General features: G+C 42.4%; 1 protein-coding gene across 5 annotated transcripts in view; it reads left to right on the forward strand.

Moving 5' to 3' along the window:
* tenm4 (teneurin transmembrane protein 4) overlaps positions 1-8,083 on the forward strand; it is a 582,746-nt gene extending 574,663 nt beyond the window's left edge. For all 5 annotated transcript variants that reach the window (XM_080197086.1, XM_080197087.1, XM_080197090.1 and 2 more), the window contains one exon: positions 6,694-8,083. In XM_080197086.1, coding sequence (XP_080053212.1) covers positions 6,694-7,452 — 759 coding nt within the window. In that variant the 3' untranslated portion in view covers positions 7,453-8,083. The remainder of the gene's footprint in view (positions 1-6,693) is intronic.
* The last annotated feature ends 12,825 nt before the right edge of the window (positions 8,084-20,908 follow it).

The raw sequence follows: 20,908 nt of genomic DNA on the forward strand, positions 1-20,908 counted from the left end.
TACTCTGAAATCTGAGAAAAAGTGGTCAGGTAGCCTGTCCAACACTGCTGAACACTGGAGAGTCCCAAAGGTTTGCCCCACACTCCTGCACAGCGGAGCATCTGAGACACCTGTCCCACACTGCTGCACACAAGAGAGTGCCGAGGGCCTGTCCCACATTCCGGCATACCAGTGAGTTTCAGAGGCCTGTCCCACCATCTCATCTGGTTGGCCTTCCCATCTCCCTTCTGTCCAACCTGAACTGACTGCAATTTTATCAAGGAAAGGCTCTTTCACCATTGCCCTGATTGAGGTGGGCAATTAATGACCATTTAAGGGTGTTTCTCACCCTGCTTCAATTTTGAGGTTGGTGGGAGGAGTTCAGGACTGAGGGAAGTTCAGCAAGTCATTGTGTTCAGACCTTGGAAAGGAAAAGGGCATCACCTTCCTCAACAGTCTCTCTTTCCCACATTAGGGACCCTCACTCCACTGCCTCCCTACAGTTGTTTCCTTCACCTTGGCCTCTGCAGCAAGACCCCTACCCCTCTGTCCTCACCACCTAAGGCCTCATCTCCCCCACCCCACAATGAGACCACCATATTTGGCTGCCGCTGGGCTTTAGGGGAGGGATTATCTGATCCTTTCCACTAGCCGGATCTTCCGGTCCCACCGAAGATTACCTGCCCCCCACCCCACCTCCCCATGGTGGGTTCCCTGGCAGTGGGTCAAGAGCCATACAAAATGCTGTAGACCTCAGAGGGACCAGAAGATCCTGCCTCCACCACTGTAAAACACACTGTGTGGGGCTGAAAAATCTTGACCCAGGACTTTCAATCTGATGATTGCTTAATATTCCAGTCCTGGCCGCTGCACTACAGAGTTGGCAACTCTCTTAGGCAGACTTCCTTCCAGGTGAGGAGCTGAAGTTCCACATTGAGCTAATAAACACCCCCTGGGGTATTAAATCGATGTAGGGTAGCCAGTGTCAACACGATGCAGACCCTGCTGATTCTGCGGGTAGAAGGTTGGGAAACCTGCTATCTGATAATTCCTGCCCATGATGTGGTTATGGTGACAGCAAGGACACACGTATAGGGAAAGAAAGAAGGACATGTTGATGGACTGAGAGGAGGGTTGGTTGGAGCAGAAACATAGGCATAGGCCAGTTGAGCCCATTGGGTTTCTTCTGTGCTGTACAGTCAGTGAAATTCAATGGGTTGTTGGAGTAGCGTATCTTGTGATATGTGCTAAAAGACTGTATGCAAGTTGGGTGAGGGGGTGGGGTGAGGAGGGGAGGATGCGTGCTCTCTTGTCCCCTAGATAAACCTGGGCTCTCTGGCCCATTATAGGCCTTCCAGGAGCCTCGCCCTCCTTGCCTCGAACATGCGCGACCAGCCACAGTTTGTCAATTTCCTACTCTCCAAAACCAGTGAACTGCAGCAGAACGCCAATACAGTGCCCACAGCTCCCTCATGGGGCCCACAGCTAAATTCAATTTGGGCCAAAGGCTTTAACAAGCCAGTGCATGGAGGGGTCACTATTCCAAATGTCGCTCTATTTGGACAATGAGTCAAATATCTCCATCATTATTCTTAAAGAAAATGGCAAAAGCTTGTCAAAAGTAATTTTTCCACAAGCTGCAATCAGAGCCAATAACTTTAAATAAAATATGTCTTCTTAAATTGCATATTCACCACCAGAAACAGTAATGTTTATCCTGCACAATAGTGCGTGAATATAAGATCCATTTATTTTCTTCAGTTAAAAAAATCTGTTTGAAAGCATTTAAGTGAAAATTGTACAAATAAAATACCACATGGTACTCATAAGGATCAGATTTCAACATCTCAGGGACTCAAATGTGAGTGACATTCTCATATTCTTCCTTACTAATGGGTTGTACTATCAAGTCCGCTTGTTGTTTAACCATAGGACTAAGGTTACCAATATTAACTGAAAACATTTGAGGGACTCCTTAGAAAAACATCAAACTAAGTGTAATGTAATATAGACTTTCTATTTATACAGGCCTGAGGAAATGTGCCAATATCAGCTCCATTTCAGATCACAATTTCCAAACTGAAGTGAATGGGTTTGATTGAATTTAACTCAATTCAGCTGCTTTGTCTCTACTCTGAACTTTCTCCCTTTACCCCGACACTTGTTATATTTCTGCCATCTTCATGCCTGACTGCAGTCACCCAGCTCTCCTAAATCTTTTATCTATTGTTCCTTGTCCCGTTTGCCTAACTGTAAATTACCTCATGTCATTTAAAGCCACCAAACTAAGTTACTGGTCGTGATGGACATATGTACAGTAATTTTAACTGTTTGACGCTTTATTGAAATAATGCAGGAATTATGATGAATAATGTGATGATAGGCTGTATTGCTGTTGCAGTTTCTTTTGCTATTAAGCTCATTAGACAAAGAAGGAAGTTGTATCTTTGGTCATGTTCTTCAAGTCATTAGGTGGAGTTTTCCCTTCCAGTAGTAAGGGCAGGAAAGGGGAATCTTTCCTGCCACAGAGGCTGCTGGGAATTCGCGCCAAGTCATGCGATGTCGGCCTCAGTAATTATGCAGTCCGGAGTTTCCTCATTGTTTCACCCAGCGTAGCAGGCTGGATGATGTGCTCCCTGTCATCATATTCTGCTGTCACATTTAAAGTGTACCTGGACGTCAACATACATAACAGTGAGGGAGGAGATGGCCTGAAGAGAATAGGGAGCTCCAGCACCCAAATTCAGTGACTGAGTATCATGCTTGACAAAGTGGAGGCCAAGAGGGATGTCTTCAGTGCGCAAGATGGAAGGAGGAGGATGCCCAAGAAGGCAAGGAGCAAGTCTCCAGGGCAGTCAGTGCCCAAGGTGTATACCAGAGGACTGCTCTGCAGTGCAAGAAGTGGATGACTGACTTAATCCACATTGCCAGAGTTAGTGAACTCGAAACTGTTCGCACTCGCCTCTCTAAATGGTACATGGGCATCAGTAACAATGTGACAAAGTGATGCCTCATAGCCTGACTGCAATCTATCCAGCCTGCAGATGGAGAGGCCAGAGTGGACCGTGAGATGGAGGAGTCCGTCCGTCTGCTGGCTGGTGAAGTAATGCTGACCTGTATGTGCATGGAGGTTTCCATGGTGACTGTGGCAGACTCCATGGAGAATGTATTCCAGTAGATTCTGCCAGATATATCCAGAGACCTGTACTCCAGTGCTGTAGCTATGTGTGAACATTGTGGTCACTATGTGAGGAGCCATTTAGTTTTGACAAAGGGTCATCTGGACTTTTCTCATCCTTACAGATACTGCCAGACCTGCTGAGATTTTCCAGCATTTTCTCTTTTGGTTTTCGCCTAAATGCTACTGTCTACAGTATATACAGTGGCAGTAATTCAACTGGTCACGGCGAGTGTGAGATTGTGACATTGTTTCATCATCATCAGTCCCTTATTCATCTTACCCTTCACATTCCTGCCTGGCCAGGTGGCAATTCTAGGAAAGGCACAAAGGTAAGGTTGGGATGAAGTCAAGTAAGAGGCTTATATGGAACAACTTGTAAGTCAGAAGAAATTATCATCTAGGAAGTGGAATTTTCGAAGGACAATTAGCTAGGAATATAACATCAATGATTTCAGCCCCAGTACCGATTAAAGCCTATTTCAAGCCTGGGACAAGACGAAAGAAAGTAAGAAGTCTCACAGCATCAGGTTAGAGACCAACCAGTTTATTTGATAGTAATCCCACAAGCTTTCGGAAACAGTGTTCCTTCATCAGGTGTGTGGGAGCTTCTGATCAGAGAAAGACATATAAAGACACACACAGTTTACAGAATACTGATTAGAATGCTAGTCTTTGCAGCTAACCTTCTATTCAAGTTTGAAAGATGCAGACAATGTGAATGGAGATAGCATTAAGCCCAGGTTAAAGAGATGTGTATTGTCTCCAGACAGCACAGTAAGTGAGATTTTACAAACCCAGGCAAGTCATGGGGGTTACAGATAGTGCGACATGAACCCAAGATCCCGTCCTCGTGTGTGGAACTTGGCTATCAGTCTCTGCTCAGTGACTCTTCGCTGTCGTGTGTCGTGAAGGCCGCCTTGGAGAATACTTACCCGAAGATCAGAGACCGAATGCCCGTGACCGCTGAAGTGTTCGCCAACAGGGAGGGAACAGTCTTGCCTGGTGATTGTCAAACGATGTTCATTCATCCGTTATTGTAGTGTCTGCATGGTCTCCCCAATGCATCATGCTTCAGGACATCCTTTCCTGCAGCCACCCTTGCCAGGTGTGTTTCACTCCTGCATGGTTTACAATAGCTCCCCACTTGTGGAGCTTGACCCCGCTGGAGTGAAGGGGGTCCATCAAAGCCTGCTAGAGGGTCAGGGGTAAGGGGGTGCCCCTGGGCATTGCCAGCTTGGCAGTGCCAGCCTGACCCCTGGCACTACCCAAGGGTCAAAGTGACAATGCCCAGGGTGCACCATGATACTGCCCAGTGGACATCGGACAGTGCCAATCGGCCGGGGCCTCTGGGGGGAGATCAGTTCGGGAAAGGGTTCTATCTGCCACTTTGCAGAGAGATTAGTGACAGAGGGAGGGAAGCCACCAGTTGGGGCTGGCCATTGGCACGGGAGGTGTCTGGGCTGTTGGTGAGATGGGGGGGTGGTGGGATGGAATCAGGAAATCAGGACTGGTGGTGGGAGTTTGAATCGGCCTGGAAGGAGTGGTCAAGGCTGGGCTGGACACGTCCAGCAATCAGATCATGGGGAGGTCAGTGAGGCAGCGATATAGGCGTTGTTGTGCTGGCCAGAGATCAAGCTGGCCAGCGATCTGGAGGCCGGTAGTGCGGGGCTACTGCATATGCGCTGATCTCGGCACTATACTGCTGGCCTCTCCAGCAGGAATAAGCCCTGCCCCCTGATTTTTTTGTGGGAATATCTCTTGAGGCACTCTGCAGTGCAAAAAGTGTAGCAGATTATTTTGAAAATCCTGCTTTAAAAAAAGTGGGTTTACTCCAGTTTTTAGCAAATTCAACACTTAGAATTTTTTTTTAGGAGAATTGCCTCCTTGGCCTCCCATCTGCACAGTCCACTTACCAAACTGATTTGCATGGGACTCCCAGAAGCAACCTGTCAATTGGTTGCCTCCAGGAAGATTATGCAACTGGGTGGGATTTGGAAACCACCGGGATCAGGACCTAATGTTAGGGTCTTGACACTTGCCGGAAAATTCAGCCCTCTACATTCAAATTCTACCATTGTAAATTGTGAAACTGAATTCAATAAATGGGACAATTTATGAACATAAGAGAAGATTTCCCTTCTTCAGCCCAGGCTATTGGGCATTGCAAAGAGTATCATCTCCTCAGGATTTGTCCCTGAAGAGTTTAAAACTGTTCAAGCCTTGCAAACAATATTGGCTCGTCTCCAACCTCCCTTTTCTCTCCAAAGTCCTTGACTTTTTTTCAGTTGGAATCTCTCCAATCAAGCTTTGTCCTTGCCATAGAACTGAAATATCCTAATGGATTGCAGTAGGTCAAGGAGAATAGCCGTGACCACCTTCGTACCAGATCTAGGAGTGGACAATAAATGATGTATTTACATGCTGAAAAAAAAGCAAAGTGCAGGGAAATTAACATTCCTGTGCTTTGCAGATTCAAGTCTATCTCTTATTTATCATTAGGTCGTTTGTACTTTGTATTTTAACATCACAGTTGAACTTAACGACATGTTGAGGTATATTTAAAATATATATTAGAAGACAATTAAGGGAAGTTCATGTGCCATTGCTTGCACATTGATGCATGTAGATGACCTTCATAGGAGACTTCCCAAAACCTTGGAGGAAGCCAGTATTCATATATCTCTGTTAGGTGATGTTAGAATATACTAATGGTTCCTGGCAGTAGGATTCATTTTCAGTTCTCATAGTTGGTAAATTTCCCCCAAATGTTCCGAAGTAAAATGCAGAATTTTATGCACTGCTGTTAAAGAAGCTCGGGTGTCAGCTTTTATTTGGATCTAGAGCTGTTTCATGCATGTCCTATTACTCAGTGTCCAGTAATGCTATTATTGAGCATTTAATTTCCCCAACCACAGAAATATAAGCTCAAAGCCAAACCTTGACAGACATTTTAAATTGTTTCTCCTCATGAAGTATTATTTTCTATTTCATGAGTGGGCCAAGACACTCAACACTTGTTCAATATTAAAGCAATAAACCTCCTAGATAATGATGAATAAATTATTTGCTGAAAACTCTCATCTTGTTCTAATCCCTGTAACCATGTACTCAGTTTCATGACATGAAGTCTTATTAAAAGACTCAGGTCTGAAGATATACACTAGAGTCCCAGTTTCAAAGCCAAAGAGGACCTCCAAGCAAATTATAAAGAGAGCCTGAGATATCTAATTACCATAGCAATTGGCCAAGCGATTATACTCAGAAGTGTATAATAGTAGAAAGTTTTGTTGAAGATATTTTAGAAAGCTTCCATTTATTTTTTAAATTTCAAATGGTTCTGAAATTGAATTGCACAATTTGCAAAACGTGTGATGATCAATTCTGGTAAAGAGTTTCATCACAGGATTTTGTCATGAAACAGTCGGCAATATTTTTGAAACTGCTCAGTAATTGATGATTCACAAAAGGAAATTGTGTTTCAATGTGGTGATTGAGGATTTTGTTTTGCTAATAATGTTTTCTCTTTTCACCAGTCTGTTTTAGGAGTACAGTGTGTTGTACAGAAGCAACTCAAAGCCTTTGTTACAGTCGAGCACTTTGGCCGGATTTATGGAGGAAGTGGAGCTGGGTGTCAGCCAAAAGCACAGCTGAAGAAGTTTGCGACAGGTGGTTCAATCCTGGGCAAAGGGGTGAAATTTGCCGTGAGAGATGGCAGAGTGAGCACTGATATCATTAGTGTTGCCACTGAGGATGGCAGGAGAGTAGCTGCAGTGTTAAATAATGCCTACTATCTGGAAAATTTCCACTTCACCATTGACGGTGTGGACACACATTATTTCGTTAAACTGGGGTCAGCAGAAAGAGATCTCACCATTTTGGGCCTTAGTGGTGGAAGGCGAACCTTGGAAAATGGAGTTAACGTTACTGTGTCTCAAATTAATACTGTTCTGAATGGAAGGACTAGAAGATACACTGATATTAAACTTCAATACGGTTTGCTATGTTTAAATACACGATATGGGACAACCATGGATGAAGAGAAGACTCATGTCTTGGAGTTGGCCAGGCAGCGAGCTGTAGCGCAGGCCTGGACTCGGGAGCAGCAAAGGTTGCAAGATGGAGAAGAAGGCATTCGCTCATGGACAGAGGGAGAGAAACAGCAGCTTCTGATCAATGGCAGGGTGCAAGGCTATGACGGCTATTTTATAAAAACTGTTGAGCAATATCCCGAATTGTCAGACAGTGTAAATAATATCCATTTCATGAGACAGAGTGAAATGGGCAAGAGGTAACAGTAAAGGACCATGTGCCAACCACTTTGCCAAAGACAGCTGCTTATGTGGCCATTTTTCAGGCTGTGTTGTTACAATTATTTTTAAAACCGTTGCACTGTAATTCCTGCAACGTGCTGAGTTTTTTCTTTTCGTTTTGTCTTCACACGTTTTGCATTGAGCAGAAGGTATTTTGCAGTAGTGTGATCACGGTGAATTTTTGCTATTTTTTAACAATATGAGAACTGTGAGCTATTGGTTTACGGTCAGTTTCAAGGTCAGAACCAGGAGTGCAAGGCACATTACGATTAATGAAATGTGATCTCCCAGTGTCCACTTAAAAATGCAAAGGATTTTCAGAGACCTCTTTTGTTGATTCTTTCAGACTCCTTATGAGATGTATTTCAATGCAGCAAAGGACTACATCTGCATTTTATAATCAGCGCTGCAAGTAACAACTCGCGCGAGAACTTTCCTACGGTTCTGATTTGAATTTGAGAGAAATCTCAAACCTTCTGTTTCTAACACTGTATTCCGATTGTGTAAATAAGCAAGGCTGTAAATAAATGCAAATGTAGATAACTTCTAGAACTACAGCAGTGTCCCTGTGTAGTCTTCAGTGGAAATAAAAAAGGTTATTTTGTGTTTTGAATTTCTTTTACTTGATTTCAGTCAGAAATTGCGAGCCTGAAAATGTTTTGGTTTGAATTTTTTTTCAAATGGTGTGTCTGTTGTTCTTGATTCTGCTTCTCTCTGATCATTGTTTACAGTTTATTTTAATTTTTTTAAGTTTGACTTTTTATTAAAAGATTTAAAAATCCATATTTCTTTTCTTTATTCATGTATTATTTGACTCAGTTTTTTGGTTTTAATCACAATGGGATTGGATGGTGCAGAATGAAAGGTCCCAACTCTCACTTAACCAATTTAGATTTTTTTTAAAGTTTATTTATTGGTGTCACTTATATTAGCATTGCAATGAAGTTGCTGTGAAAATCCCCTGGCGCCTGTTCAGGTACGTTGAGGGAGAATTTAGCATGGCCAATGCACCTAACCAGCTAAAACTGGAGCACCTGGAGGAAATCCACACAGACACAGGGAGAACATGCAAACTCTGCACAGACAAGCCGGGAATTGTACTTCAGTCCCTGGCATTCGGAGGCAGCAGTACTAACCACTGTGCCATCCATAAATGGATCGAGATCATCCAGGATTTGAACTCGGGACTTCTCGCACTCTAACACTACTATTCTAAGTGAGGATCGTAGCTGTAGACCAATGAGCCAAACACCATCCACATTCCATCCAATGTAATCGGCAGCACAAGAATCAGGTATGGAAAAGAGCAAATGCCTCTATCTAACTGAATCTGTTGAAGTGTCCATCTAACACATTCTTGGCTGCTAATAGTATTATTTTCATTTTACTTGGGTTTTAAGGAAGTGTTTAATCTTCACTGGTCCAGTATGTGTTAATGGATTGGACAATGTTAGCGCGTGTGTGTTTCTATCCAGATGTGCATCGCAATATTAATATCTTATTATTGTGCCCCAATGCATTTTGACCTTAGGTGTGGTTTCATGTCTTTTGCTTTGTTACAGTGCAATTGAAACATCACAGTCCTCCATTTCTTATGATCTTAATGTTTAAAATATGGTGACTTTGGGTATATTTTTCTGCATTTTGTATCATATACTGTGACCATTTTTCGACCACATGGATAACCTAGCACATATGATGTTGGAGACATCCAGAGAAAGCCAAAATGGATCATCCACTCGCCCTTCTGGCTGAAGATTATTGAAAATGCTTCAGCCTTGTCTTTTGCACTGTGATGGACACATTAAGGATAGGGATATTTTTGGAGCCTCCTCCAGTGAGTTGTTTAATTATTCACCACCATTCAGGATTGGACATGGAAGAACTGTCAAGGTCAGATTTGATCTGTTGATTGTGGAATTGCTTATCTCTGTCTATTACTTATCTGGATTACTAGTCCAGTGTCAATACTACTGCAGCACACTGTTGCCCAGTTTTCACATCACCTTTGTGGAATGTTGCTAAGCATCTGCTCATGGTGCCTTTCCAAAACCTAAAGGACAAAGGATTTACCTTGTGAAAAATCATGGATGTAAGTATGTAAACATACACTCCAGGGCACAGTATTTTGGTGAACCAGTACAGTATAAGGCCATGTTGATGAAGTTATTAAAGATAATTAATATTCTGAGAGCAGTTTAAAGCGCAGCTTTCAACTTTTTGTTGAGATTAACATTAAGTGCTTACAATAGGCCAATATGTTTCTGCGAGAATGGATTCTCCCTCAGTGAAACCATTATGTAGAGGTCAGACTTGTATTATTGTTCCAATCAGTAGGAAGTGGCAGAATCGCCCTTTACACATCTTTGTTCACTGCAACATGTGCTTTTTTTTTGCTTGAGTTTGCTTGCCAATTCAGTGAGTGTTTAAGCGTCATGGTTAAACACCCAATATACAAAAATAAAAAGAATGGTACAACATTAACAACTTGTACCCAAGGGATTCACACACACACTCTCACACACAGGAGAAAGTTACAAGGAGTGAGAGAAATCAGAGGAAAGTAGAGAGGGGATAGAAACAAAAGGCAGTAAGGAGAGAAGTGGAAGGCAGAGAAACCAAAGACAAAAATCAAAAAGGGCCACAGTACAGAGATTGTGAAGAACTCAGTGAATGGATCCAGTAAGACTAAGAGAAATAAAACACAGGGAGTGTACAAAACATGACAGGTCAGATGGTCTGAGGTGTGTTTGCTTTAACGCAAGGAGTATGACAGGAAAGGCAAATGAACTTAAAGATTGGATTCTTATATGGAACTATGATGTTGTGGCAATTACAGAGTCTTGGATGAAAGAAGGGCAGGCTTGGTAGCTTAGAATTCCAGGATTTAGATGCTTCAGGTGAGCTAGGGCGACAAAAGAGGTGGGAATGTTGATTTACTGACAAAAGTCAAAAAGGGCTACAGTAGTTGTACAGAAACTGTGGAGAACTCAGTGAATGGATCCGAATGGATCCAATAAGGCTGAAAGAAATAAAACATAGGGAGAGTGTACAAAACATGAAAGTATAGATGGTCTGAGGTGTGTTTGCTTTAATGCAAGGAGCATGACAGGTAAGGCGGATGAACTTAAAGCTTGGATTACCACATGAAATTATGATGTTGTAGCAATTATGGAGACATGGTTGAAAGAGGGTAAAGCTGGCAGTTTAGCATTCCAGGATTTAGATGCTTCAGTTGAGATAGAGAGGGTGACAAAAGAGGTGGGTGTGTTGCTTTACTGATCAGGAGAATGTCACATCTATACAGAGGGAGGGCACCGTGGTGGGATCATGCAGTGAAGCCATATGGATGGAACTCAGGAATAGGAGCAGTGCAATCACACTGTTGAGGTTGTACTACAGACTTACCAACAGCCCGTGTGAAATAGAGGAACTGGTATGTCAGCAGATTTTGGGAAGATGTAAAAACAACAGGGTTGTTTTGATGTGTGATTTTAACTTCTCCGAGATAGACTGGGATTCCTTTAGTGCCAGGGTCTTGGACAGGGCAGAGTTTGTTTATTGTGTCTAAGAGGGCTTCTTGAGGCAATATGTGGATAGTCCAACTTGAGAAGGGGCTATCTTAGTCCTGGTTCTGGGAAATGAGTCCAGACAGGTGATTGATGTCTCAGTGGGGGATCATTTTGGGAACAGTGATCACAATTCTATAAATTTCAAGATACTTGTAGAAAAGGGTAGAAGAAGTCCCAGGGTGTAAGTACTAAACTGGGGGAAGGCTTACTGTGCCAATATAAGGCAGAAGCTAGGGAATGTAGACTGGAGGTGGCTGTTTGAGGGTAAATCCACATCTGACATGGGAATCTTTTAAAAGATTGTTAACAATTTAGGACAAGTATGTGCAGGCTAGGCTGATTGGCCATGCTAAATTGATCTTCCTGTCAGAGGGGTTAGCACTGTAAATATGTGGGGTTATAGGAATAGGGCCTGGATGGGATTGTGGTCAGTGCAGACTTGATGGGCCAAATGGCCTCTTTCTGCCCTGTAGGGATTCTATGATTCTACAATTCTTTGTCCCCGGAAAAATGAAGAATAAAAATGGCAAGATTAGGGAACCCGAGATGACGAGAGATTGTGAGCATAGTGAAAAAGAAGAAGGAGGCACACATACATTTCAGAAAATTGAAAACAGAGAAGGCTGTTGAGGAATACAAAGATAGCAGGAAAGAACTTGAACAGGGGATGAAGGAGGGCAAAAAGGGCTACAAAATGTCCTTTGCAGGCAGGATTAAGGAGAATCCCAAGACTTTTTATGCATACATAAGGAGAAAGAGGATAGCTACGGAAAGTGTCGGTCCACTCGAGGACAGTGCAGGGAATTTGTGTGTTGTGCTAGATGGGATGGGTGAGGCCCTTAATGAGTATTTTGTGTCAGTATTCACAAAAGAGGTGGATGGTGAGTGTAGAAAGGAGGATGTTGACATTCTAAGAATGTTGAGATAAAAAAGGAAGAGGTATTGGTGGTTTTGAAAAACATTAAGGTGGACAAGTGCTCAGGGCCAGATAGGGTCTGTCCTAGAATACTGAGAGAGGTGAGGGAAGAAATTGCTGAGGCCTTGGCCAAAGTCTTTGTATCCTCTTTAGTCATGGGCGAGGTACCAGGAGATTGGAGAGTAGCTAACATTGTTCCTCTGTTCAAGAAGGACAGGAGAATCAATCCAGGAAATTACAGGCCTGTGAGCCTTACATCAGTGGTTAATTATCAGAGAAGATTCTCAGGGACAGGATGTACTCACGTCTGGAAAAGAATAGGCTTATTAACAATGGGCAGCATAGTTTTGGGAAGGGAAGGTTGTGTCTCACAAACTTGATTGAGTTCTTTGAGGCAGTGATAAGAAAAAATGACAAGGGCAGAGCAGTGGATGTTGTTCCGTGGACTTTAGTAAAGCTTTCGATAAGGTTCCTTATGACAGGCTGACACAGAAGGTGACTTCATATGGGATCTGAGGTGAGCTGGTAAGATGGATTCAAAACTGGCTTGGGCATAGAAAGCAGAGTGTAGCAGTGGAAGGGTATTTTTCTAACTAGAGATCTGTGACAAGTTGTTTTCCACAGGCCTCTATTGTTTGCAATTTCTTTATGTGATTTGGAGGAAAATGTATTAGTAAATTTGCAGATGATACAAAAAGTTGGGAATAGTGGACAGTGAGGAGGATTATCAGAGAGTACAGCAGGATATAACTCAGCTGGAGAAGTGGGCTGAAAGATGGCAGATGGAACTTAACTCTTACAAATGTGAGGTGATGCGATTTGGAAGGTCTACTGCAGGAGGAAAGTATACAGTAAATAGTAGAGCCCTTAGAAATATTAGCATACAGAGGGATCGAGTCATGTTGATCCACACTTCCCTGAAGGTGGCAACTCAGGTGAACAAGATGGTCAAGAAAGTGTATGGCATGCTGGCTTTGATTGGTCAGGGCATTGAGTATAGGAATTGGAAAATCATGTTGCAGCTGTATAAGACTTAAATAGGCCAGAGTATTTGGAGTATTGTATACAATTCTGGTTATCATGCTACCAAAAAGATGTTGATGCATTGGAAAGGGTGCAGAGGAGATTTATCAGGATGTTGCCTAGTTTGAAGGATATGAACTATGAAGAAAGATTGAATAAACTTGGATTGTTTTCATAGAAGCCTCGGAGGACAAGGAGCGACCTAATAGCGATTTATAATATTATGACAGGCTTGGATAGCATGGACAGTCAGAGTCTTTTTTTCCAGGGTTGAAGAGTCAATTATTCAAGGGCATAGGTTGAGAGTGAGAAGAGGAAAATTTAAAAGAACTGTAAGGGGCGAGTTTTTCACACAGAGGCTGGTGAATGCCTGGAAGGCGCTACCGGAGGAGATAGTGGAAACAGATTCTACAACAATGTTCAAAAGGCATCCGGATAGATACATGAGTAGGCAAGGAATAGCAGGATATGGATCACGTAGAGGCAGGAAAAAATGAGATTTGAGAGGCACCTATGTTGGCATAGTCGTGGTGGGTCGAAGGGCCTGTTCCTGTGCTGCATTGTTCTTTGAGAGTAGGTTCAATTGTTCAAGACTCTCCAAAAGAAAGTCAGTAATATACCATTCTTGTATATTGATGCTGAGTTCAATTATCTTTCCAGAATCAATTTTGAGATGATTTAAAAACTGGACAGGTGATCTTTGTCTTTTCCTCTGAACTCAGTGGCTGTTAGTTGAAGATGCTGCCTTAAGCGTTTGGCTGATTAAATACAGTAAGAAGTCTCACAGCACCAGGTTAAAGTCCATCAGGTTTATTTGGCAGCACAAGCTTTCAGAGTCTTGTTCCTTCATCAGGTGAGCTTGTCCTGCCAAATAAACCTGTTGGACTTTAACCTGGCGTTGTGAGAATTCTTACTGTGCTTACCCCAATCCAACACCTGCATCTGAACATCATGATCAAATACAGGCAGGGCACACGCATTGCAGGATGGCTGTGTAGGGAGAGGGATTGCAAATTCTGTTCTCACTATTACCTACTCAAGTTCTTTCTGCTTCTGTCTGACTGACCCTGGAAAAGTAGTTCCTTTAAATACAAAGGATTAGCTTCCTCATCACAAACCACATTCACAAACTGGCCAGTTACCAGATGAAGTCACAGTAAGATGAAAATCCTCATTCCTGGTTCATTGTTGTGGTTAGAGTACACGGCTGAAGGAGTCCCATTCTCAGCTGGGGCCCGTTGTACAAAGTGATTACATCCTGCAGATTGGTCCACACACACCTGAATGCACTATTTATGTTTGTATTATTGACTAGTTCAGTAGATGGGGGATGGGGAAGGGGTAGTTACTTCCAGACAATATATCTCCCTTCTGGTAACTTTGTAATTTGCAAGGTGAAGCTATGCAAGTGTTTGGCTATCTTAAAAGCTGCAGTTTAAGTGACTAAAAATGGCCGGTCTTTTAAAATTTATTCTGCAGTTTTAGCCCAGCCAATAAATTAAGTCATTTTCACTATACGTGGTTTTAAACATCATACTTGGGCTTTCTAAAACAATATATACACCATCTCATAAAGCCACAAGGTGTAATTTCAATGTGTATATCATTTGCACCCCACTTATTTAAGAAGATAACTGCATTTTGTTTATTGCTGAGTTGTTTATAGGGTCAGAAATCTATGGTTAAAACAATAATTACAAACTGAGAATAAATCAGGCAGCTTGTGTGTATCAACCAATCCCTTAGATTGGGTTCCATTCACAAGCATTAACTTAACATTCTGTATAAAAGAGTGAAGTGATTTTACAATATATGTAGGAAATGTTCATTGTCAGCAAGGTCGAGTCAGAATGAATGGTTCTGTTGAGGTAACAGAACAAAAATCGAAAGGTTCAAAGTGATTTTGCCGAGATTTGACATGCATCCTTACAATGTCAAAGGACTGTATTGTGAGAATTAAAGCTTGATTTAATGGCTTACAAAACTAACTGCTTGGCTTTTAATAAACAAATATAATACAGCATAAAATCCTGCCAGGGAAAATGGAAATGGATTGTTCAAACCTTCTGCTGACATTGGTAACGATTGTAACGGATCATCTGTTTTAGTTCCCAGCCAGGGAATAGTGGATGGCTGGAAAGATTGAACTAAATTTAGACGTGCACAGAATATAACAGTTAGACATGAGTCTTGTATAATATATAACTCATTTTGACAAATTATAATATATAAGGCAAGGTACAAGGAGTTAAAATGTAAATCAATAAATGTTTTTTAAAAAATTACTAACCCACTTCATGTTACCTTCAAAGCTAGAAATGAACCATTTGTTAAAAATTGTCCCAAGTTTCAATGTATATTAGTAATGCAATGCTGATGATAGTCATTTCTGCAGGATTGCTGAAAGAACTGATACCACTGGATATCTATACAGAGACAAGGGTAAATGTTTGTTAAATGAGCATACAATGAAGGGCAGGATGGCAATACTGGAAGAAAGGTTATTGTAAACACACCCTCAGGTAGTTGTGTGCTGCTGTATCAGCAACCTGTTTTTATCCTATGGCCTCATAGTGGATAGCTGAACTAAACTGAATTTATGATTTTTTTTATGCAGTTCATTCATCTTCATTGGAAATTTGTGTGTGCTCTTGGAGACGAGTGACACTTTTCCCCTGTCTCTGGTGGATTCTCATCAAAATCCCAGAGGAATGCAATTGCTTCCTAACACAATATATATACCATCTGGTGCACTTTTTGCTTGTAGTGGAGAGGAAAAAGGCTGATTTTTTAGCTGAGGAATTAATTGATTAGGGAACACATAATCCCTTGCTAGCAAGGATGATTATCTTCCAAGTGTCTAAGGATGGCTGATGAGCTGATTCTGGATCCACAAGCTTTATGGCATGCAAACCGTTTGCTGTCTTGTGGAATGTCTGGTTGTGTATTTTCAATTCAGCCTATGGCATATGCTATTTGTCACTCTTGATCTATCTTCCTCTTCCTTTTGTCATTGTTGGGTCTCAAAATGCTGGCTGTGCCACCACCTGGTTCAGTCCATGGTGATGGTCTCCCGTAGTTACATTTCTTCATGTTGGCTTTCAGCACATTCTTGCAGTGCTTCTTCTGTCCTCTTCAGGTGCATCTGGCCTGACTGAACTGGGAGAAGACCTGCTTTGGGAACCTGATATCTGACATCCAAACTATACGGCCAACCCAACAAAGCCAATTGTGGGTTATTATAACCTCGATGCTTGTGAGAGGAAACTAATGTTGTGCCTGTCCTCCCAATGAATATGTAAGATCTTCCACAAGCAGCATTAATGAGTTGAACTTTGAAGTGCCTCCTGTATGTTGTCATTTTTCAGCCCCATACAGCAAGTTGCAGATCATGACCACATGGTAGACAATGAGTTTAGATGTTGTGATCTGCAAACACACACTCCCTCAGGTCGCCAAAAGCTGCACCAGTAGATTTCAGGTGATACTGAGTCAATGTCAGCCTTCTGTGAGAAATAACTTCCATGGCACTGGAAATGTTCCACATTTTCAGGCACTTCTCATGAATCCAAATCAATGGCATTAGGGCTATGTATACTTGGAGTTTGCTGATGGAGAACTTTGGTTTTCTGAATGTTGAGTATAAGTCCCATCTTGTTTGCCTCAGTAAATAGGTTGAAGATTCCCTCAAGAGCTTTTTCTGACACAGCACTTACTGTGGTATTATCAGCGTATTGAAGCTCAATGACTGAGGTCAGGGTGGTCTTCCTTTTTGACTGCAGTCGGCTGAGATTAAATACTTTGCCATCCATTTGATAAGTAAGTTGCATTCCCACAGGTAGCTTGTCTCTAATCAGATGAAGCACAACAACAGGAAATACCTTGGCCTTTACTTGTTGGTAAGCCAGTTTGCATTTCCAATATCAAACAGCTAAGGGACGGCGTGGTGGCACAGTGGTTAGTACTGCTGCCTCACAGTGCTAGGGATCCAGGTTCAATCCCTGCCTTGGGTGATTGGCTGAGTGGAGTTTGCACATTGTCCCTATGTCTGTGTGGGTTTCCACTGGGTGCTCTAGTCTCCTCCTACAGTCCAAAGATGTACAGGTTAGGTTGATTGGCTATGCTAAATTGCCCCTTAAGTGTCAGAGGGGATTAGCAGGATAAATACGTGAGGTTCCAGTATTAGGTCCTGGGTGGGATTGTTATTGGTGCAGGTTTGATGGGCTGAATGACCTGCTTTTGTATGTAGGGATTCTATGAATTACAATAAACAATAACGTTCCATTAGCTTTCCTCATTACTTGCTGGACCTGAATGCTTTTGTTATTAAATGCCGTGACACTAAGATTCCTTCACATCTCAGACCTCTGCAATCTCTCACCATTTAGATAATCCAGAAATTATTTCCTTTGAGGTTCTGCTTTATAATTTAACACCTAACTCCTCATACTCTCTATGCAAGACCTCTTTCATGGCCTTACCTATATCATTGCTACATAGACCATGACCACTGGATCATATGCAAATATGATGCCTGTTGCATGACAACATCGCAATCTTAACTCATGCGACAACAAGGCAATCTTAACTCATGCTCTTGACTTCAGAGAACATTTATCACTCTGACTACCACTTTCCTCTTCACTCCCGCTACTTGAATGGCATCCTTCACCATGGTGCCATGGTCAGTCTGCCCGTCCACCTTGCAGTCCTTCTCCTCATCCACGCAGGTAGCAAATACCCTGTACCTGTTAGTCAAAGTCAGGGGCTGAAACGCATCCATCACTGCATGCTTGTTCCCTTTACCCGCCTGACTCACAGTCACATCCTCCTGTCCCTGATCAGCAATTAAATCTAAGTTTCTGCCTCACCTAAGGAGAGTGACTGTCTCCTGGAACAATGTATCTTCTCCCTCCCTGACACCCTACAATGTCCATAACTCAGATTCCTGCTCAGCAACGCTAAACTGAAGTTGCCAAAGCTGCAGACACTTTTGGGGGGGGACACGGTGGCACAGTCATTAGCACTGCTGCCTCACAGTGCCAGGGACATGGGTTCAATTCCGGCTTCAGGTAACAGTCTGTGTAGAGTTTGCACATTCTCTCCGTTTCTGGGTGGGTTTCCTTTGGATGCTCCGGTTTCCTCCCACAGCCCAAAGATGCGTGGGTTAGGTTGTTTGACCATGATAAATTAACCCTTAATGTCAGGGGGTTTAGCAGGATAAATATGTGGGGTTATGAGGATAGGACAGGACCTGGTTGGGATTATTGTCAGTGCAGACTTGATGAGCTAAATGACCTCCCCCTGCACTGTAGATTCTATGATTCTATACGCTTATCTGGGATTGTACTGCATCTCGCAGAATCCCACATGCTTCAGGAATGACATGTCACCACCGGAACATTTCTATCCAACTTTATTTATTCAGCTAATTCGTTAATTAATAAATTATTGTAGATAAGTTATTAGAAAGTTGTATCCATCTAGCTTGGAGTCAAGGGAAGAAATTCACCAACCACTGGAGGCTGAAAAAGGAGCACTCCTTTCCCTCTTTGCACCAAATTTCCACATCCTCACTCAATCTGCCTCAGGTACAGTCTGGTGTCCATGCATGTCTCATCTTTTACAGACTCTCTGATGATTCACTAACTCAGCTTTCTGTTCCAGCAATTAACAACATTGAGGGCACCTATTTTCAGATGATTGACAGATAACTGTCACTTCAGGCTGTTTGTTTAATTATTCCATTAATGCTGTGAAAGTAACAGCCTAAAGTTAAGAAAAGCTTACCAGAAATTCCAAACGCAACCAAATTCTCACTCCATCTGCCTGTCACCTGAGGCATAGTCTGGTGTCCACACACTCTCATTAGGATGGAAAACTTCCTTGCATGAAAAATATTTACAAACAAGTTGGGTTTTTATGTCAATCAATAGTAGTTTCGTGGGTCACCATTTCTAAGACAAGTTTTCAATTCCAGACTTTAGTACTTGAATTTGAATTCCAGCTGCCATGGTAGATTTGAACCCATATCCCTGGAGCATTAGCCTTGGCCTCTAGATTACTCATAGAATCATAGAATGTATGGCATTGAGATGGGCCTTTCGGCCCAAACTGTTCATGCTGACCAAAAAGCCCATCTAAGCTAACCCCATTTGCCTGCATTTGGCCCATATCCCTCTAAATATTTCCTATCCACACATCCAAATACCTTTCAAATGTTGAGAATGTCCCTGCCTCAACTCGTACAGTGGCATTACCTCTACATCACTGTCCCCCACCCACCACAGTTGTCTGATTAGTATAGGCACTGACCTCAAAAGCTGACCACCTCTCCCCCTCCCACCCACATCCTGGGGTTCTCTGATGGTGGAGGGTGCAGACAATGGGAAACCTGTTGATGGCAGTGGAACTGAAAGTTCCACTGCTGGCCAATGTGGGTTACCTCCACGAAACACACCATGTGACGGAGAAGCGGGGAATGGGGGGGGTGGGGGTGAAGTAAGAGCTATACTGAAATGTTCATCCTGACCCAAAGTAAAACTATAAATCACTACCAGCCTCCTCTTACCCATGATCCTCATTGACACTGTCACCACTCATGCTGACTCCCAGCTCCATTGCCTCTCTTTTGAGTATTATCTGATGTCACGTGAAAACCCATTCCAACACTCTTAAACAGGGGGTCTCCCTTGCTTTAAGTTCCTCACTTCAAACTTCAGTATAGATGATGTCAAACCAACAATGGATATAATTTCCACTTTATGTGGAAAGCCTTTATTAACCCACTGTGCAATCATTTACACTTATAGCACCAGTTGCTTTATAAGACACCTGCAGGAGCTCATTCCAGGAAAGTTAGACCACTGACTGAATCCTTCCACACAACTTCCCATGACTGACCAAGTCACACTCCCTTGCTATAACAGCAATATCCATGACAGCTGTGGCTTGATGTCCCTTTTCTTATCCTGGCCTCTGGGCAGTTCAGGAAATGTCTTAAACTGAATCATCTGATGAGTTATCAATCCCACCTTGGTCATTCAAAAACCATCAGCATGTGATCATTTCCTGCTGTGAGGATGGGGTATCTCCAGGCACCTGCCAACAATGTGAGCCATTCTCATATACCTGAGGCGGGGTGGAGAGCCATTCACATATACCTGGGGAGAGTTGTGTGGATGTGTATGTAATCCAATGTCCTCTGTACTCTATGTTCCAAGCTTATAATTGGTTACATTTTAATACAAGTGTAAAGATAAGACAAATTAAAAACAAAGCCTTACAGCATGACATAAATACACAAAATGTCAAAATGCCTTATGCTATAAGCAAAAAGTTCAAGGATTATAATCTCTGTTGAATTAAGTCTTAGCTTCTGGGATTCTACAAATGATTCAGTGTTCCTCAAGCAGAGACAAGATAAAATCAGCCAATATTTCCCTTCATAATTGCTATCCAGTCACGGGAAGCTGTACCTATATGCTTGTCAAATGAGAATACTGTGTAAATGTTGGGAAGCTTTTTCCAGATCTGAATGACCCAGCTGTATTCAATGTTTGGACTTTCACATGGCAAATGCATATGGGGGTGCAACATCAAGTGAGCTTTCAGCTGCCATCCTACTGTATTCCAGGAACAGTCAGAACTTTCAGGACAAATGGGGTGAAGGCATTAAATGTTTTCTCCATAGACCATACAGCATTCTGAAAAACAGGGCAAAAAAGTGAGGACTAAAGCTTCTGCCAAAGTTGCCAATGACAAACAAAGATTGGAACTTATGCCTTTGATTTTTCATCGTCACTTTAGCTTGTTGGCAATCTTAACAAAGGCATCATAAGTCAACTACCTACCAGTTAACTTATTTTTGAATAATGTACTGTATGTGATGAACTGAACATTTTTGTTTTATGAGAGCGACAAAGAT

Source organism: Carcharhinus amblyrhynchos, chromosome 10 (assembly GCF_965287045.1).
Source record: "Carcharhinus amblyrhynchos chromosome 10, sCarAmb.v2.hapA, whole genome shotgun sequence".
In the NCBI taxonomy this organism is placed as follows: Eukaryota; Metazoa; Chordata; class Chondrichthyes; order Carcharhiniformes; family Carcharhinidae; genus Carcharhinus; species Carcharhinus amblyrhynchos.